The sequence below is a fragment of the Ascaphus truei genome, chromosome 14 (assembly GCF_040206685.1).
Source record: "Ascaphus truei isolate aAscTru1 chromosome 14, aAscTru1.hap1, whole genome shotgun sequence".
NCBI lineage: Eukaryota > Metazoa > Chordata > Amphibia > Anura > Ascaphidae > Ascaphus > Ascaphus truei.
In genome coordinates, this window is record NC_134496.1 from 23411663 (window position 1) to 23428276 (window position 16614).

Here is a 16614-nt window from a genome sequence, read left to right on the forward strand (position 1 = left end):
AAATAGGCCCAGAAGGGGTTAAAATATCAAAGCATACGCTTATATAACCTAGTGCAGTTAAAAACTGGTATATACCAGAACAGATACTCACATCAGCAAGTGAAGTGAAATAATGGGACCTTGCTGGGAGATTATATACCTGGAAGAGGAGGGGCTGGCCTGCCACAAACTGCTCAATAAGCATTTAAAGATAAAGTGAACAAAAGAAAGTGATCTGCGCTCATAAATTGTGAATATTGTGCTCAATTAGTGCATAAAAATAAATGCAAATGCCAATTAAAACATGTTACAATGGAAAAGGTAGTGCTGCTGTGCTCGTGGTATGGCTCCACAAACCGAAACTAGTACAATAACAAAAAGAGAAACAGCGCAAAAAACCTCATGGTGTAGTAAAGTAAAATAATATTATATTGGTAAAACAGGTGAGTATTGCACGTACATCAAATAACTGTATAATTAGCATGACATGTTAGGGACATGTTACCACTCTGTGCTCTGCAACCGTGGATATGATGATATCGGTCACAGGATCAATTCTCCTCCTTCACTTCCATATGGTAATCTTTACGAGTCCTCCGCTCAAATGGATCGAGACCCTTAGCCGCAGGGTACAAGCGCGGTCACCAACGCCACGGAGAGAAGGGCTTTCCCTCCAGTTCCTCGGCGTCAGGTTAAGGAACGCACGCAATTGACGTCATCAAGCGGCGCCAACGGAGTGACACAAGTCGCGTCTTTGGCAGGTCACCAGTAAGGGTAGCCGGAAATGCAACCGGAGAAAGTCCCGTATAGCAACGATTAATGGCAAAATACAAAATAAACCTCAGTGGGTGATGTTAGGAATGCGCCCTCATTCAGTCCAACGCGTTTCGTATATAGGGTATACTTCATCAGGGAATGACGGAGGTATCAAAAGGGGCGCTCTGTATACCTATACTTCTCCTGTGATTGGCTGTTGATGGAAAGTCCAGCCCCTCACTTAGGGAAGGTATATCATAACAATGTATGTTACAAACAACTCTAATTAAATCAAATCTTATACTATATTAGTGAAAGCACTGTATGTTTGCCTGCCTGGATGTCCGGTGTCCCTAGGGGAAATCTCATTGGTCCCTTGGGTCGCCCGCCCCCGCACACCTCTCATTGGCCTGAGGCGGAGTGACGGCCCACACACACACACACACACACACACACAACACAGCAGCTCTATACACACACACACACACACACACAACACAGCAGCTCTATACACACACACACACACAACACAGCAGCTCTATACACACACACACACACACACAACACAGCAGCTCTATACACACACACACAACACAGCAGCTCTATACACACACACACACCCTCTGTCCGCCCCCCTCCCCCCCCCCCTCACGTGCGCCATCCTGCACTGGCTCCGGACGGGAAGCGCGGCCCTCCTACCCCCAGCCGCTCCCTTACCTCCCCGGCGCTACCACCCGCTCAGGTAAGTCACTGTGCGTCCCGCCTCAGCCTCAGGCCCACTGCGCGTCCCGCCTCAGCCTCAGGCCCACTGCGCGTCCCGCCTCAGCCTCAGGCCCACTGCGCGTCCCGCCTCAGCCTCAGGCCCACTGCGCGTCCCGCCTCAGCCTCAGGCCCACTGCGCATCCCGCCTCAGCCTCAGGCCCACACAGGGCGCTTCCTACCGCCGCTCAGCCAGACGCCACATCGAGCGGGCGCCGGGGGGGGGGGGGGGGGGAGCGTGAGTCTTAGGCCCACACACGGGGGGGGGGAGCGCGAGTCACAGGGAACGGGGGGGGGGGGAGTCACGGGGAACGGGGGGGGGGGGGAAATGCCCATACATAAATTATGACAATACATATGCCCACCGCTCTCCACCCCCCCCCACTCCCCTTTCCCCCCCCCCCACTCCCCTTCCCCCCCCCCCGCTCCCCTTTCTCCCCCCCCCCCCCGCTCCCCTTTCTCCCCCCCCCGCTCCCCTTTCTCCCCCCCCCGCTCCCCTTTCTCCCCCCCCCGCTCCCCTTTCTCCCCCCCCCCCCCCGCTCCCCTTTCTCCCCCCCCGCTCCCCTTTCTCCCCCCTGCTCCCCTTTCTCCCCCCCGCTCCCCTTTCTCCCCCCCCGCTCCCCTTTCTCCCCCCCCCGCTCCCCTTTCTCCCCCCCCGCTCCCCTTTCTCCCCCCCCCGCTCCCCTTTCTCCCCCCCCCCGCTCCCCTTTCTCCCCCCCCCCCGCTCCCCTTTCTCCCCCCCCCGCTCCCCTTTCTCCCCCCCCGCTCCCCTTTCTCCCCCCCCCCCGCTCCCCTTTCTCCCCCCCCCGCTCCCCTTTCTCCCCCCCCCCCGCTCCCCTTTCTCCCCCCCCCGCTCCCCTTTCTCCCCCCCCCCCCGCTCCCCTTTCTCCCCCCCCGCTCCCCTTTCTCCCCCCCCCCCGCTCCCCTTTCTCCCCCCCCCCCGCTCCCCTTTCTCCCCCCCCCCCGCTCCCCTTTCTCCCCCCCCCGCTCCCCTTTCTCCCCCCCCCCCCCGCTCCCCTTTCTCCCCCCCCCCCCGCTCCCCTTTCTCCCCCCCCCCCCGCTCCCCTTTCTCCCCCCCCCCCCGCTCCCCTTTCTCCCCCCCCCGCTCCCCTTTCTCCCCCCCCGCTCCCCTTTCTCCCCCCCCGCTCCCCTTTCTCCCCCCCCCCGAAACCTTTACAACAAATACTCACCTATTGTTCCACGAGTTATAAATAATACTACCTATTACGCATTTACATCCCGGGCAACGCCGGGTCTCTCAGCTAGTTACATATAAATCATAAACATATATTCCCTGATGAAGTATATCCTATATACGAAACGCGTTGGACTGAATGAGGGCGCATTCCTAACATCACCCACTGAGGTTTATTTTGTATTTTGCCATTAATCGTTGCTATACGGGACTTTCTCCGGTTGCATTTCCGGCTACCCTTACTGGTGACCTGCCAAAGATGCGACTTGTGTCACTCCGTTGGCGCCGCTTGATGACGTCACTTGCGTGCGTTCCTTAACCTGACGCCGAGGAACTGGCGGGAAAGCCCTTCTCTCCGTGGCGTTGGTGACCGCGCTTGTACCCTGCGGCTAAGGGTCTCGATCCATTTGAGCGTAGGACTCGTAAAGATTACCATATGGAAGTGCAGGAGTAGAATTGATCCTGTGACCGATATCATCATATCCACGGTTGCAGAGCACAGAGTGGTAACATGTCCCTAACATGTCATGCTAATTATACAGTTATTTGATGTACGTGCAATACTCACCTGTTTTACCAATATAATATTATTTTACTTTACTACACCATGATGTTTTTTGCGCTGGTTCTCTTTTTGTTTTTGTCAATAAGCAGTTGCAGGTGATTGGCTAAATATATTAAATTACACCATAGTAGTGTTGCCCTCTAGGAGCGTGCTGCTAAGGACTAAAATCGGCCCAAGAAATAATGTAAAACAAATATAAATCACTGTGCTTCTCCATGTGAGGAGCATGCTAGTGAAGGTTAGCAGGCTTGGCATTATTTGATCAAAGGATGTATACCAAAAGTCTCCTTTTTTCTGATAGGTATTTACACCATACATATATATATATATTCCCCATTGATTGCTATCCCAAAGGGAGTGGTTAACCTTTCTTTTATATATAATATGGGAAAGAGTACCACAGGTTACAAACACAGTTTATCCAACAACAATTTCCCCCTTCTTAGCGCTTGTGCAATTGTCCCAGTTGTGTTCTTGCGATATTCCTGGGGCCCCAGTTACTGTGTAGCACCACTTGTGATAAGAAAACGTTGCAGGCCTGTGTTGTAAAGAGATGGGCGAATTTTGGGGGCGGCTTTGGATCTGCAACGGATCGTCCGGTTCCTTTGGTCCACGGATTTCAGCGAATTAATCTCAAAAAGGGCCGTTTCGCATTTTTTATTATTATTACCAATACACTCCGCAGATTCCGCAATCCGTTGGCGGATTCTACAAATCCGTCCTGGGGCTGTATCCAATGGCAGAGTTTGATGAATCCGCGCGGATTAAAACCGACCAAATCCGTTTGTGGATTTTACCCTGCAAATTGGATTTTGGGGGGGAAATGCGAGAAAATGTTGTGTTAAACTGAGGGGGGCCAGCTGTTTATACGCTGGGATCCCGGTAAGCAGTTGTACTTGCGAGTCGCCCACTTGTCTCAGGTTACTGACGCTTCTCCTCCCCTTTATGGGCTGGGGTAACCCGTAAGGCTGTCTGTCTAATGCCCCCTGTGAGAATCCCCGTGCCTGAAGATAGGATTAGTTATTGCCTCCTCTGTGGGAAAAGTATTGTCTCTCTTTCTTGAGCCACATCCGCCCACCTTGCTCTCCGTAGGCCGACTGACCCGCTCCTTCCTGGGACTGTGACCGTACTCCTTCCTGTCCGCCAGCCATTGCTCGGGGGCGTGTCCATGAATGTGCTCATGGCTGTGATTGGTTGGGGTAACATGGATACCAACAGATATACTCAGGGATGCTACATATGTTAGACAGCACACGTACCATCCAGCTCTTTAAAGAGGCCTACCAAGCATCCATCTGATGACATCATGCAAGTGACCTAATACCTCCACTTATACTTGTGTCATCACTCCCCCGTTCCTTTTAGAGATAGTTAGCGTCTCAGAGCAGAGCCCTTGTTACCTATTGTCGCCTGAATCTGACGGATTATTTTGAACCCCTTCCTTGCCAGAGGGGCCAGCAAAATGCATCTCTCTCCAATGCATGGCTTATCCTTCTGGTTGATATTAAAAGAGCAATTCATGTTTTGTTTATTTGTATTATTTTAACATAGGATTGGAGCAGGGGGGAGCTCCGTAGCTGAACCCCATTAACCTAAGCTCTGGGGACCCCCTGCTTTGCTTGATACCTACCTCCAAGGGGGGGGGGGTTGCCGGTATCTCGGCAAAGTTTAAAGTTCCCGCATCACGTGGGCCAATAGGAAGACGAACCTGATGACATCACGGGTTACTATTGGTCCACAGGGCGCGGGCGTTTTGAAACACTGCGATTATGTGAACCCTGCTAGCCAACCAGCTACCGGCGCCCCCTACGGAGGTAAGTATCTCTAAAAGCAGGGGGTCCTCAGAGCTGAAATAAATGGGGGTCCACCTCCGAAGACCCCCTGCTTCAATCCTAAGGGTGTGTGTTTTTTTTAAATGGCCCGTTTGGATTTCCGCTTTAAGTCTCTCATGACGTTTGCTTGCTCAGAGTAAAGTGTAGATGGGCGTGTGTGCGTGAGATAGTTTGTTGTGTGTTACCCACGTCTGTCCTGGATACCAGCCTTGCCTTTATTTGGAAACAAACCCAGTGGGTGGTTTGAATTCAAAACACTGATGTCAGGGGCTGGGAGGGACAGGGCAGCTCTGTGTCACCTCTGGCAAGTCATCAGAGGAGCAATTACTAGACATTTTGGTGCTAAAACTTAGATTTAAATCTTCTCTGGTGAATAGGGAGCTGCGGTGGCTGTAATATTTTACAAATCTGTTGACCACTGTGTGTATATAATGTGAACATTAAAAAAAAAGAGTTATGGTGGGTTAAAAAATAAAAAAAAAGTAACACAAAACCTACAGTGTACACAGCAAATAAAAAACTATGTGTGAGCACATTCACATCAGACAGGTCTGCAGCCCTGCTCTTCCCCATTATCTCTTGGCATACAGTGCTTCCACTATAGCCATGGATTCTGGGTAATGACATACAGATGAGCACTCACTGTTTCAAATTGTATTTCCTATCCATTTTAACATGGAACCCTATAAGCTTACGCCTGCTGCATTACACAGCTTTTTCAGCACAGCCTGTGTTAAATAAGTGCAGAGCCAGTAACTTTACTCACAGACAGCTATTTCTACAGTACCTTTTGGGTCTCAGTGCGAGGTTGGTTGCTGGCTATGCAACGTGAAGCTGGTAATGGGTATAACCAGACATTAAAAGCGTTATGATGGGTGACAAAAACCCTCCGCAATGGCAGAGACGTCAGTTTCCTTTCAATGAGCATAATGGAAAAAAAAAAAAGAAAAAACAGTATTTATACTTCTGACCATATCGTTTCTCAATATGCTAGGATTTAGGTTACACCCAGTACAGTGCCTCGAATTTCCCCCAAATACCTACTATTCTTTACACTTTTACTGCCAGAGGACGAGCAGCGCATTGCAAAGCCTTTGTGGCTGAAGGAGCGGCTCAGTGAGTAATGACACTGATTCTGTAAACAACAAGTGTGAAGCAGGGGAGCCTGGTTCAATTCCCGGTGTCAGGTCCTTGTGACCTTGGGGAAGTCACTTTATCTGCCTTTGTCAGGCACCAAAATCATAGATTGTAAGTTCTGCAGGGACTGTGTCTGCAAAACTTCTATGTACAGTGCTGCCTACACGGTCAGTGCTATACAAGCAAAAAACTATTATTATTTACAATAAATTCAATCTATAAACTAGGATTAGTAATGGTACGTGTAATATAGCAGAGCTAAAAGCAGGGATAAAAGGGGCGAGCTACTGGAAACGCAGGGATAAAAAGGGGTGAGCTGCTGGAAACGCAGGGATAAAAGGGGTGAGCTGCTGGAAACGCAGGGATAAAAGGAGAGAGCTGCTGGAAACGCAGGGATAAAAGGGCGAGCTGCTGGAAACGCAGGGATAAAAGGGGTGAGCTGCTGGAAACGCAGGGATAAAAGGGGTGAGCTGCTGGAAACGCAGGAATAAAAGGGGCGAGCTGCTGGAAACGCCGGGATAAAAGGGGCGAGCTGCTGGAAACGCCGGGATAAAAGGGGCGAGCTGCTGGAAACGCCGGGATAAAAGGGGCGAGCTGCTGGAAACGCCGGGATAAAAGGGGTGAGCTGCTGGAAACGCCGGGATAAAAGGGGCGAGCTGCTGGAAACGCCGGGATAAAAGGGGCGAGCTGCTGGAAATGCCGGGATAAAAGGGGCGAGCTGCTGGAAACGCCGGGATAAAAGGGGCGAGCTGCTGGAAACGCAGGGATAAAAGGGGCGAGCTGCTGGAAACGCCGGGATAAAAGGGGTGAGCTGCTGGAAACGCAGGCGAATGGGGGAAATAAAAATACAAAAACAAATTCCTAGTGTATACTGTAATTGCACTGGCAAAAACAAAGTTTATTGTAAGAAATTGGACAAGCCCAATCCCCATGAAAGTAAATGAGTTAAAAAGAGACATTCTCACAATTATGATTTCTGATGGACGTGAGGCTCGTGAAGAGATTAAAGCTTGAAAATATATATATATATTTTTAAATAGGAAACCGACCTGCTCACATTCCAGTTACATAGAGAAGTAAACTCATCAACATCTGTGAAGGTTAGATCAGAGCAAGCGTCTACTTCCTAATTTAATTCTAATCAAGTTTGTATTTAACAAAAAAAAAAAGTAATTTTTTTGTATGACCTCTGTTTTCTTTCTCCAAAAATGGGAACATTGTATTTCTGAAATGTAAAATAATAAAGGATGAGCAATACTGCAATGTTGTGCACACACCAATTTCTTCTTAGCTGCCCGGAGCATTTCACAAGAAATTATGTGCGCAGAACGCAAAACGGAAGACATAGGTGATATTTCAAACATTATTTGGGATGGGGTTTGTAAGATCAGTCACTGGACCAATTCATGATTGCTTCTACGTCATTATACTGTACACGGTTAGTTATTTGTTGACCGATGCTGTAAAACTGTCCTCTTCGCTCCCTGACTGCCACAACCCTCACCCCCTCCCCCCCCCAAATCCCCTGTGCCTCCCCTCAATTTCGATCATTTGCCTTACTTGCCCCCATCCACTGGAACAAGCTCCCCCACCACATTCAATCTGCCCCCTCCCTAACTATCTTCAAAAGCCAACTCAAAACTTCTCTTCTCCATCACAATCCATGGTCCCCCATTAACCTCCTATCCCATCCCCTCTTTCACCAACGTCCATGATCTCCCCTACCCTCACCCCTTCCTAAAGTCTCTCCAAAACCCTCCAAAGTCACCCACCTCACCAATCGCCTCCACTGTCAGACCCATCACCATCACCACCAACAAGACTAAATCCAAAGACCTCACCCCCAACCAAGCTCTCAATGCAAATAACCCGAACATAATGTTCCTACACCTACCCGCCACAATGACATCTTAACAATTACTCTATATATAATCAAATCTATATGTAACCACAACATTGTTTTACTAACTAATGTACAGCACCCTGGATAAGGGCGCTATATAAACGTGGTTATAAATAAGTACTGCCCCATCCTCAGATGATTTTGACCCAGTTTAGTGGACTGCCTGGGTCAATGTTATTGATGCAGGCACCAGATAAGCACAAAGTCTGATCCACACCCTTCCTTAATGTTTGAAACTGACAGATTAACATTTTTTTCTAATTTGCAGGAAAATTAAAACATTTTTTTCCAAACACTGACATATTGGCTAATTTTCTTTTAAGGTTTTTTAGCTTTTAAAATTACTACCATTCTCCAATTTTCTAAAACAAAAAAAAAAAGTCTCCTATTTTAAAAATAATAATAATAATAACAACATTAATAATAGAAAAACAGTAGCAACAAGTTTGCAAACATTCAAAAATGCGAAAAACAAAACAAACTTTTTTCGGTGAATTTGAACTTTGGCAAAAACATCTCTCTACTGAGTACGTCCTGCTCTTTTGTATAAATGTTTTTCTAGTGTTAAAAACATGATTTTTTTTAAAAATCTCTAGAATCCGAGATTGCCATGGTAACCTTCAGACTGCACGAGCGCTTAATTTTAACTCCTGGACATTTAATATTTCAAACACTTTTATCTCCTAAACGAAGCATAAGGTTTAAAAAAATAAAAACAATGTTGGAAAGCACAGGACGAGATTTCTTCCGTTCATCTCCCGGCCAGGAGCGCCGGACGCCATTTCCCGCTAGAAAATGAGCAGAAAGACCACGACAGCCCCTACACCGTGGCACCCCTGGCCTGCGTGACCCCATGAATTGGTGGCTATATCTTAGGGTTCCGAGGGGTTAAATAAAAAATAAAAAAATGCACAACACATTGACTATTAGCACGTAAATCTCCATGCTGCAAAGCCGCAGTAAAACTGAGAAATTGGCACAATAGTTGAGTAAAAATGTTAATTTCCTTGATCATTTTGGTGACATTATTTTGCCACAGTGAATTTAGAGTTGCCAGGTGTTCAGTATTGAACCGAACTGTCCTGTATTTGAGAGGTAATGCTTGACATGTATGTGTATACCGCCGGTATTACCTCTCTGGACATGTATGTGAATACCGGTATTACCTCTCTGGGCATGTATGTGTATACTGGTATTACCTCTCTGGGCATGTATGTGTATACCGGTATTACCTCTCTGGACATGTATGTGAATACCGGTATTACCTCTCTGGACATGTATGTGAATACCGGTATTACCTCTCTGGGCATGTATGTGTATACTGGTATTACCTCTCTGGGCATGTATGTGTATACCGGTATTACCTCTCTGGACATGTACAGGCATACCCCACATTAACGTACGCAATGGGACCGGAGCATGTATGTAAAGTGAAAATGTACTTAAAGTGAAGCACTACCTTTTCCCCACTTATCGATGCATGTACTGTACTGCAATCGTCATATACGTGCATAACTGATGTAAATAACGCATGTGTAACAGGCTCTACAGTCTCCCCGTTTGCACACAGCTTTGGTACAGGTAGGGAGCCGGTATTGCTGTTCAGGACGTGCTGACAGGCGCATGCGTGAGCTGCTGTTTGCCTATTGAGCGAGATGTACTTACTTGCGAGTGTACTTAAAGTGAGTGTACTTAAACCGGGGTATGCCTGTATGTGAATACCGGTATTACCTCTCTGGACATGTATGTGTATACCGGTATTACCTCTCTGGGTGCGTGTATGTGTATACCGGTATTACCTCTCTGGGTGCGTGTATGTGTATACCGGTATTACCTCTCTGGGTGCGTGTATGTGTACACCGGTATTACCTCTCTGGGAGTGTATGTGTATACCGGTATTACCTCTCTGGGCGTGTATGTGTATACCGGTATTACCTCTCTGGGCATGTATGTGTATACCGGAATTACCTCTCTGGGTGCGTGTATGTGTATACCGGTATTACCTCTCTGGGCGTGTATGTGTATACCGCCGGTATTACCTCTCTGGACATGTATGTGAATACCGGTATTACCTCTCTGGGCATGTATGTGTATACTGGTATTACCTCTCTGGGCATGTATGTGTATACCGGTATTACCTCTCTGGACATGTACAGGCATACCCCACATTAACGTACGCAATGGGACCGGAGCATGTATGTAAAGTGAAAATGTACTTAAAGTGAAGCACTACCTTTTCCCCACTTATCGATGCATGTACTGTACTGCAATCGTCATATACGTGCATAACTGATGTAAATAACGCATGTGTAACAGGCTCTACAGTCTCCCCGTTTGCACACAGCTTTGGTACAGGTAGGGAGCCGGTATTGCTGTTCAGGACGTGCTGACAGGCGCATGCGTGAGCTGCTGTTTGCCTATTGAGCGAGATGTACTTACTTGCGAGTGTACTTAAAGTGAGTGTACTTAAACCGGGGTATGCCTGTATGTGAATACCGGTATTACCTCTCTGGACATGTATGTGTATACCGGTATTACCTCTCTGGGTGCGTGTATGTGTATACCGGTATTACCTCTCTGGGTGCGTGTATGTGTATACCGGTATTACCTCTCTGGGTGCGTGTATGTGTACACCGGTATTACCTCTCTGGGAGTGTATGTGTATACCGGTATTACCTCTCTGGGCGTGTATGTGTATACCGGTATTACCTCTCTGGGCATGTATGTGTATACCGGAATTACCTCTCTGGGTGCGTGTATGTGTATACCGGTATTACCTCTCTGGGCGTGTATGTGTATACCGGTATTACCTCTCTGGGTGCGTGTATGTGTATACCGGTATTACCTCTCTGGGCGTGTATGTGTATACCGGTATTACCTCTCTGGGCGTGTATGTGTATACCGGTATTACCTCTCTGGGCGTGTATGTGTATACCGGTATTACCTCTCTGGGCATGTATGTGTATACTGGTATTACCTCTTTGGACATACAGTAGTGACCGGACTGGCTTGGGGGGCTGTGGGATTTCCCTTAGCAAGGAGAGAGCAGGGCTGCTGCTAGGGAGCTGTGTAGCTTCCTCCATCATGATTGGCTGGTTCTGGGTAATGCAACCAATAAGGAGAAGTTGTCAGGAGCCTGAGGGTGGGGCCAAGGATAGGAGGAAACTGCATGGAGCGGAGAGAGGTGTGTGTGTGTGTTTGTGTGTGTGTGTGTGTCTTGAGCACGTCACACCTGTCATTGTGCCCAGTATTTTTGGAGAAGCCACCTGGTAACCAGAATCAATGATGCAGTTGGGAACTTTTCCAAATAACCTCACAAGTATAAACGAACAAACTAACGACTTACCGACTTTGTCAAACGCCTCCTTTAGTTCCTCCAGTTCTTCCCTGGATATGGTTATTGTGTGGTTTGCCATTTCCAGACGCCGGCAGTGGGGACTTCAAGCCGTTATACCTGGGACCTATGAATGGGGGAGGTGAAGGAATTTAACAACGCATCATCACACCTGCCATCCGGGCTGCCTGTGTACCATGGCCATGCACTCGCTAATATAAATATATACCAGGAGTAGCACACAGCTCTGCCCTTTGTTGAAACAGTGACTGAACAGACAGGACCCGGACACCTTCTATAACAACATGCCCTGTGCTTTTACCCTTTCGCTAGCTCACCTGAACCATTGGGTCCCCCAGAGCTGATTCATGGTCCCCCAACCTCCAAGGCCCTCCAGGTTTCAGAGATAGCTGTATTTTTGTGTGCTAGTTTTGAAGCAAACTTCCCCCCCCCCCCCCCCCAAATATTGTAAATGGGGAATTCATGATATCCTGAAAACCTGAGGGTAATATGGTGCTCAAGTATGTAGTCCCATTACTTGTAATAGTAACAGTCAGTAATGAAGTAACCTCCTGGGACTTGAATACAGTACAACTATAAGAAGGGCTCCAGTTGCCCTGAAGGCAGGGGTAGTTGCATAAAAACACCTACCCCTAACCTCATTGGGCTGGCCCCCAGTAGTACTCACAAATGATAATGTAAATCACCAGGGTTACTCACAATCTGCGTGCTGTCGCCAGAGGGTAGAATCCAGTACAGAGTAGGTTGAAGCAACGCACAGCAAAGAGGGGGTGACAGCAGGTCTGGCAAAAATCTTCTTTATTATGGAAGCATTAAAATGTGGAAGGCTGCAACCTTCTACGCGTTTCGTGCAATGAAAGTTGCACTTTATCAAGAAGTCAGTTTGAACATGGTATGACACACTATATATAGGGACAGTCTGCCGTTTTGGCGCCAAAAAACACTCTTTGGAATTTGCATAGAGGTTTAATTATACACAGCTGTGTATAATAATGACAATTATTATAAATTTTGTATGTATGGGATACAGTCTGCCTAATAAGTTTCATACAATTTAGATCTCTTTATGTGCCTCACAGTTGGTGTATTACTTCCCCCATCAGTTTGGTACAGGTTATGGGTGTCTCCATAGGTTATGGGGCATTACCATCACTGTCTCTCCTGTGGTGGTTGTTTACACCAATATTCTGCCGTTTTTGCAGTATATATACACACAGAGCCGCTCATGCGCATGCGCGCACTTACAGGATAGTAGCTGTTCCCTTTAAGGGGATTGGGATTTCTTTTTCATTTTTTAAGGCATACTGCGCATGCGCGAGCAGTCGGGACCACCCTGGAACGCATCTCGCGAGATTTCGCCCTCCATTGCCCTGCTGTGCGTTCCACAGAGCAGGAGTGTTTGGCAGGCGGATGTCTCAAGGGGCTGAACAGGTAATTAGTCGCTTCTTGCATAGCGCTGGCGCAGCTGTGTATAATTAAACCTCTATGCAAATTCCAAAGAGTGTTTTTTGGCGCCAAAACGGCAGACTGTCCCTATATATAGTGTGTCATACCATGTTCAAACTGACTTCTTGATAAAGTGCAACTTTCATTGCACGAAACGCGTAGAAGGTTGCAGCCTTCCACATTTTAATGCTTCCATAATAAAGAAGATTTTTGCCAGACCTGCTGTCACCCCCTCTTTGCTGTGCGTTGCTTCAACCTACTCTGTACTGGATTCTATCCTGAAAACCTGACCTGTTGGTAGCCCTTGAGGACTGGAGTTGGCCACCCCTGCCCTTGTGAGATATGACCCTGCAGTCATATGGGCAAGTATTCTTGCCTGGTGGACAAAGCAGCTCAACGCTCGGGAACCAGGAAGTCCCTGGGGGTATGGGGGACCATAGATCAGCTCCTGGAGAACCCCCAACGGGCAAAGTAAAATAAAAAGTAACAAAATTAGCACGCAGAGCAGCTAAGAATGTGCTACTGAATGCGTTTCAAAACAAATTTGCTTTTTGGATGATTGTAAGTTTTTTTTTGTCTTGATGTCTACAGCTCTTCTTAGCCCACTTCTGCTTCTCTTCAAACACGGACAATTGGTAGTTTTAGAAATGAACTATCGACGAGGATCCCAGATAACTGGTTGGTAACCACGTCTCCAAACAATTCTGGAAAAGCTGTGCTCTTTCCAGCTCAAGCTTGGGTCTGTTGCTTCCCTGTGTATCCCCCGTATTTAGGGGTACCAGGTGGCTTCTCCTAAAATACTGGACACTATGGGGAAAGGTGTGACTTGCTCGCAACACACACACACGCCTCTCTGCTCCATGCGGTTTCCTTCTCTCCTTGCCCCCACCCGCAGGCTCCTCAGACTTCCTCCTGATTGGCTGCATTACCTAGCAGTAGCCTATCAGGATGGAGGAAGCTGCCCAGCCCCCTAGCAACAGCCCTGCTCTCTCGCTGCTCAGGGGAAATTCTTCAGCCCCCCCCCCCAAGCTGGTCACTATGTCCAGAGAGGTACTGTAATACTGGACACATGTATGCCCAGTATTACCTCTAATTTATTACTGGATGGAGTGTCCAAATACAGGACAGTCCGGTTCAATACTGGACACCTGGCAACCCTATACGGCCATATTGTATGCAAAACAAAAATAGCCATTTTATTTCCAGATCTGCAAAATGATCACAAAGTCCAAACAATTCAGTCCTTCGTCTAGAAAAGGTTTATGGTCAGCACGTTTCTCATCACTCCAGTTGCCCTTTGGTATGTATGGATAAGCTTAGGCGACCAAAGTCTCATCATTGCCATGCACGTGATCTTGATTCATTGTGTCTGTGTTAATCCATAGGTGTGTCAGAAGAAATATGCAAGGCTTTCATAGGGGGAAAATAAAGCTTTTGGGACAAAAAAAAAAAAAACTTTGCTAAATCAGATAAAACATAAGACAGCATGAATGCTAATTTGGAGTGATTTCATTTGAATGTAATTCTGGCATACCGTACAGATTGTAATGAAAGATTTTTTGGCATGGTATATAAATATATGCCCGAAAGTCATACTACTTATACTGTAGCTCTATAGAAATGCTAGATAACATAGGTGCGTACATAATTCTCCATTCACATTCTTAGCATCGCTAACATTTGTTCTTCTTTTGGAAAATTGCCAAGATCCCATCCTTTCCTCTGTCAATTTATTGCTAAATCTCTAATGTATGTCCTTACCCTCCCGTCTGGATTACTGTAACATACTGCTAGACAGGCCTCCCTGGCAACACAACTTTCTCCTTTGCAATCTATCCAAAATGTTGCTGCTGGAATAATTTAACTTTCTCCCAAAACAGTCTCTGCTCATCTCCTCACCCTTGTTACCCACCTTTAAATCAAACCTTAAAACTCACCTCTTAAATGAAGCATCCCAATAGCCTGCACTTATGGCTACTGTCCCACACCCAGTCACTCCTACCAACCATTGTGGCCAAGCAATGCCATCTACTGCACTTATTCCCTCACCTGCTGTCACTGTAAGTCACATACACCCTGTCCCCTGCCCTACCCTCTCACACTCTCCCCCCTACCCTCTCTATATAAATAAAGATAAACATAAACCCTGTCCCCCCCTACCCTCTCACACTCTCCCCCCTACCCTCTCTATATAAAGATATACATACACCCTGTTCCCTGCCCTACCCTCTCTCACACACACACACTCTCTCCCCCCTACCCTCTCTATATAAATAAAGATATACATACACCCTGTCCCCCCCTACCCTCGCTATATAAAGATATACATACAAGGAAAGAATTATAGCATAAATCATTTGGTGTAATAGGTAATTTATACCGAGCAGGTTAAATTATATAGCACAGCTAAAACAATAAAGAGAAGAAATACTGAGTGATAGCAGCTTGACGAAAACAAACATATTGGATCTGATGGCACCCGTGAGGATTAAAAAGCTCTGCACGCTACAGTTCCTGCCCCTAGTGAGAGGAGGGGGGGGGGGGAGGGGGAGTGAGAGGACGGGGGACAGGAGTGTAAGAGTGGGTGAGAGGACGGGGGAGAGGAGTGTAAGAGTGAGTGAGAAGACGGGGGTGGAGGAGTGTAAGAGTGAGTGAGAGGACGGGGAGGAGTGTAAGAGTGAGTGAGAGAACGGGGGAGAGGAGTGTAAGAGTGAGTGAGAGGACGGGGGAGAGGAGTGTAAGAGTGAGTAAGAGTACGGGGGAGAGGAGTGTAAGAGTGAGTGAGAGGACGGGGGGGAGGCGTGTAAGAGTGAGTGAGAGGACGGGGGAGAGGAGTGTAAGAGTGAGAGGACGGGGAGAGGAGTGTAAGAGTGAGTGAGAGACCGGGGGAGAGGAGTGTAAGAGTGAGTGAGTGTCCTGGCTTGAAGGTCTGTGCCACCTTAACCGTAATGGAGTTTAGGGAGAGGAAAGAAAGAGGGGGAAAAAAAAAAAAAATCGGCAGCGGTGGCAGTGTTTGGCTGAGTCCATAGAAGGACAGTCAGCGCTGAGCCGTGCGGACGCTCCGCGGTGAGCCCCGTCATCCTCAATGAGGATGTCTTGAGAGGGAGCTCCCATGAGCGTCCGCAGGCGTGCTGAGGCGGAGGGATTTTAAGCCGACAGCAGAACCTGTTTCCAAGCGTGCTGTCGGCTGAAAACCTCCAATCAGAGCGAAGCAGCGTCAAGGCGCCGTGACGTCGGCACCATGACGTTGACGCTTTGCGGGCTATTGGCCCAGTGTCGTCAGTGTCCCGCCTCCCGATCGCGCACGCTGGCTCGTCTGCTAGTTCATGCAATGGTTCCTGATTGCGCAGACGAGCCTCAGTGTCCGCACGGCTCAGCGCGGCTCCCCCCTCTAAGGACGCAGCCTTTGAAACATTATATTATAATATGTCAAGCATCTCCTATTGTGGCATACAACCATCTAATCCAGGGGTCTCAAACTCAGTCCTCAAGGGCCACCAACAGGACAGCTTTTATGGATATCCCTGCTTCCGCAGAGGTGGCTCAACCAGTCAAAGATTGATTGAGCCACCTGTGCTGAAGCTGGGACTGATTGAACCACCTCTGCTGAAGCAGGGATATCCATAAAAGCAGGCCTGTTGGTGGCCCTTGAGGACTGAGTTTGAGAACCCTAATTATGGTGACCAT

General features: G+C 47.9%; 1 protein-coding gene across 6 annotated transcripts in view; it reads right to left on the reverse strand.

Annotated features, from left to right (window-relative positions):
- Positions 1-16614, reverse strand: part of PLS1 (plastin 1) — a 66123-nt gene that overhangs the window by 39368 nt on the left and 10141 nt on the right. For 4 of the 6 annotated variants that reach the window (XR_012787983.1, XM_075570100.1, XM_075570099.1 and 1 more), the window contains exon 2: positions 11473-11587. The exons of 1 other annotated variant lie outside the window; for it this stretch is intronic. Coding sequence is in view for 3 of the 5 variants with exons in the window: in XM_075570100.1 (XP_075426215.1) it covers positions 11473-11542 (70 nt within the window). In the remaining 2 variants the exon portion in view is untranslated. Of the gene's footprint in view, positions 1-5873; positions 6001-11472; positions 11588-16614 lie in introns of those variants that run through there. One more of the 6 variants, XM_075570101.1, reaches the window with a different exon arrangement.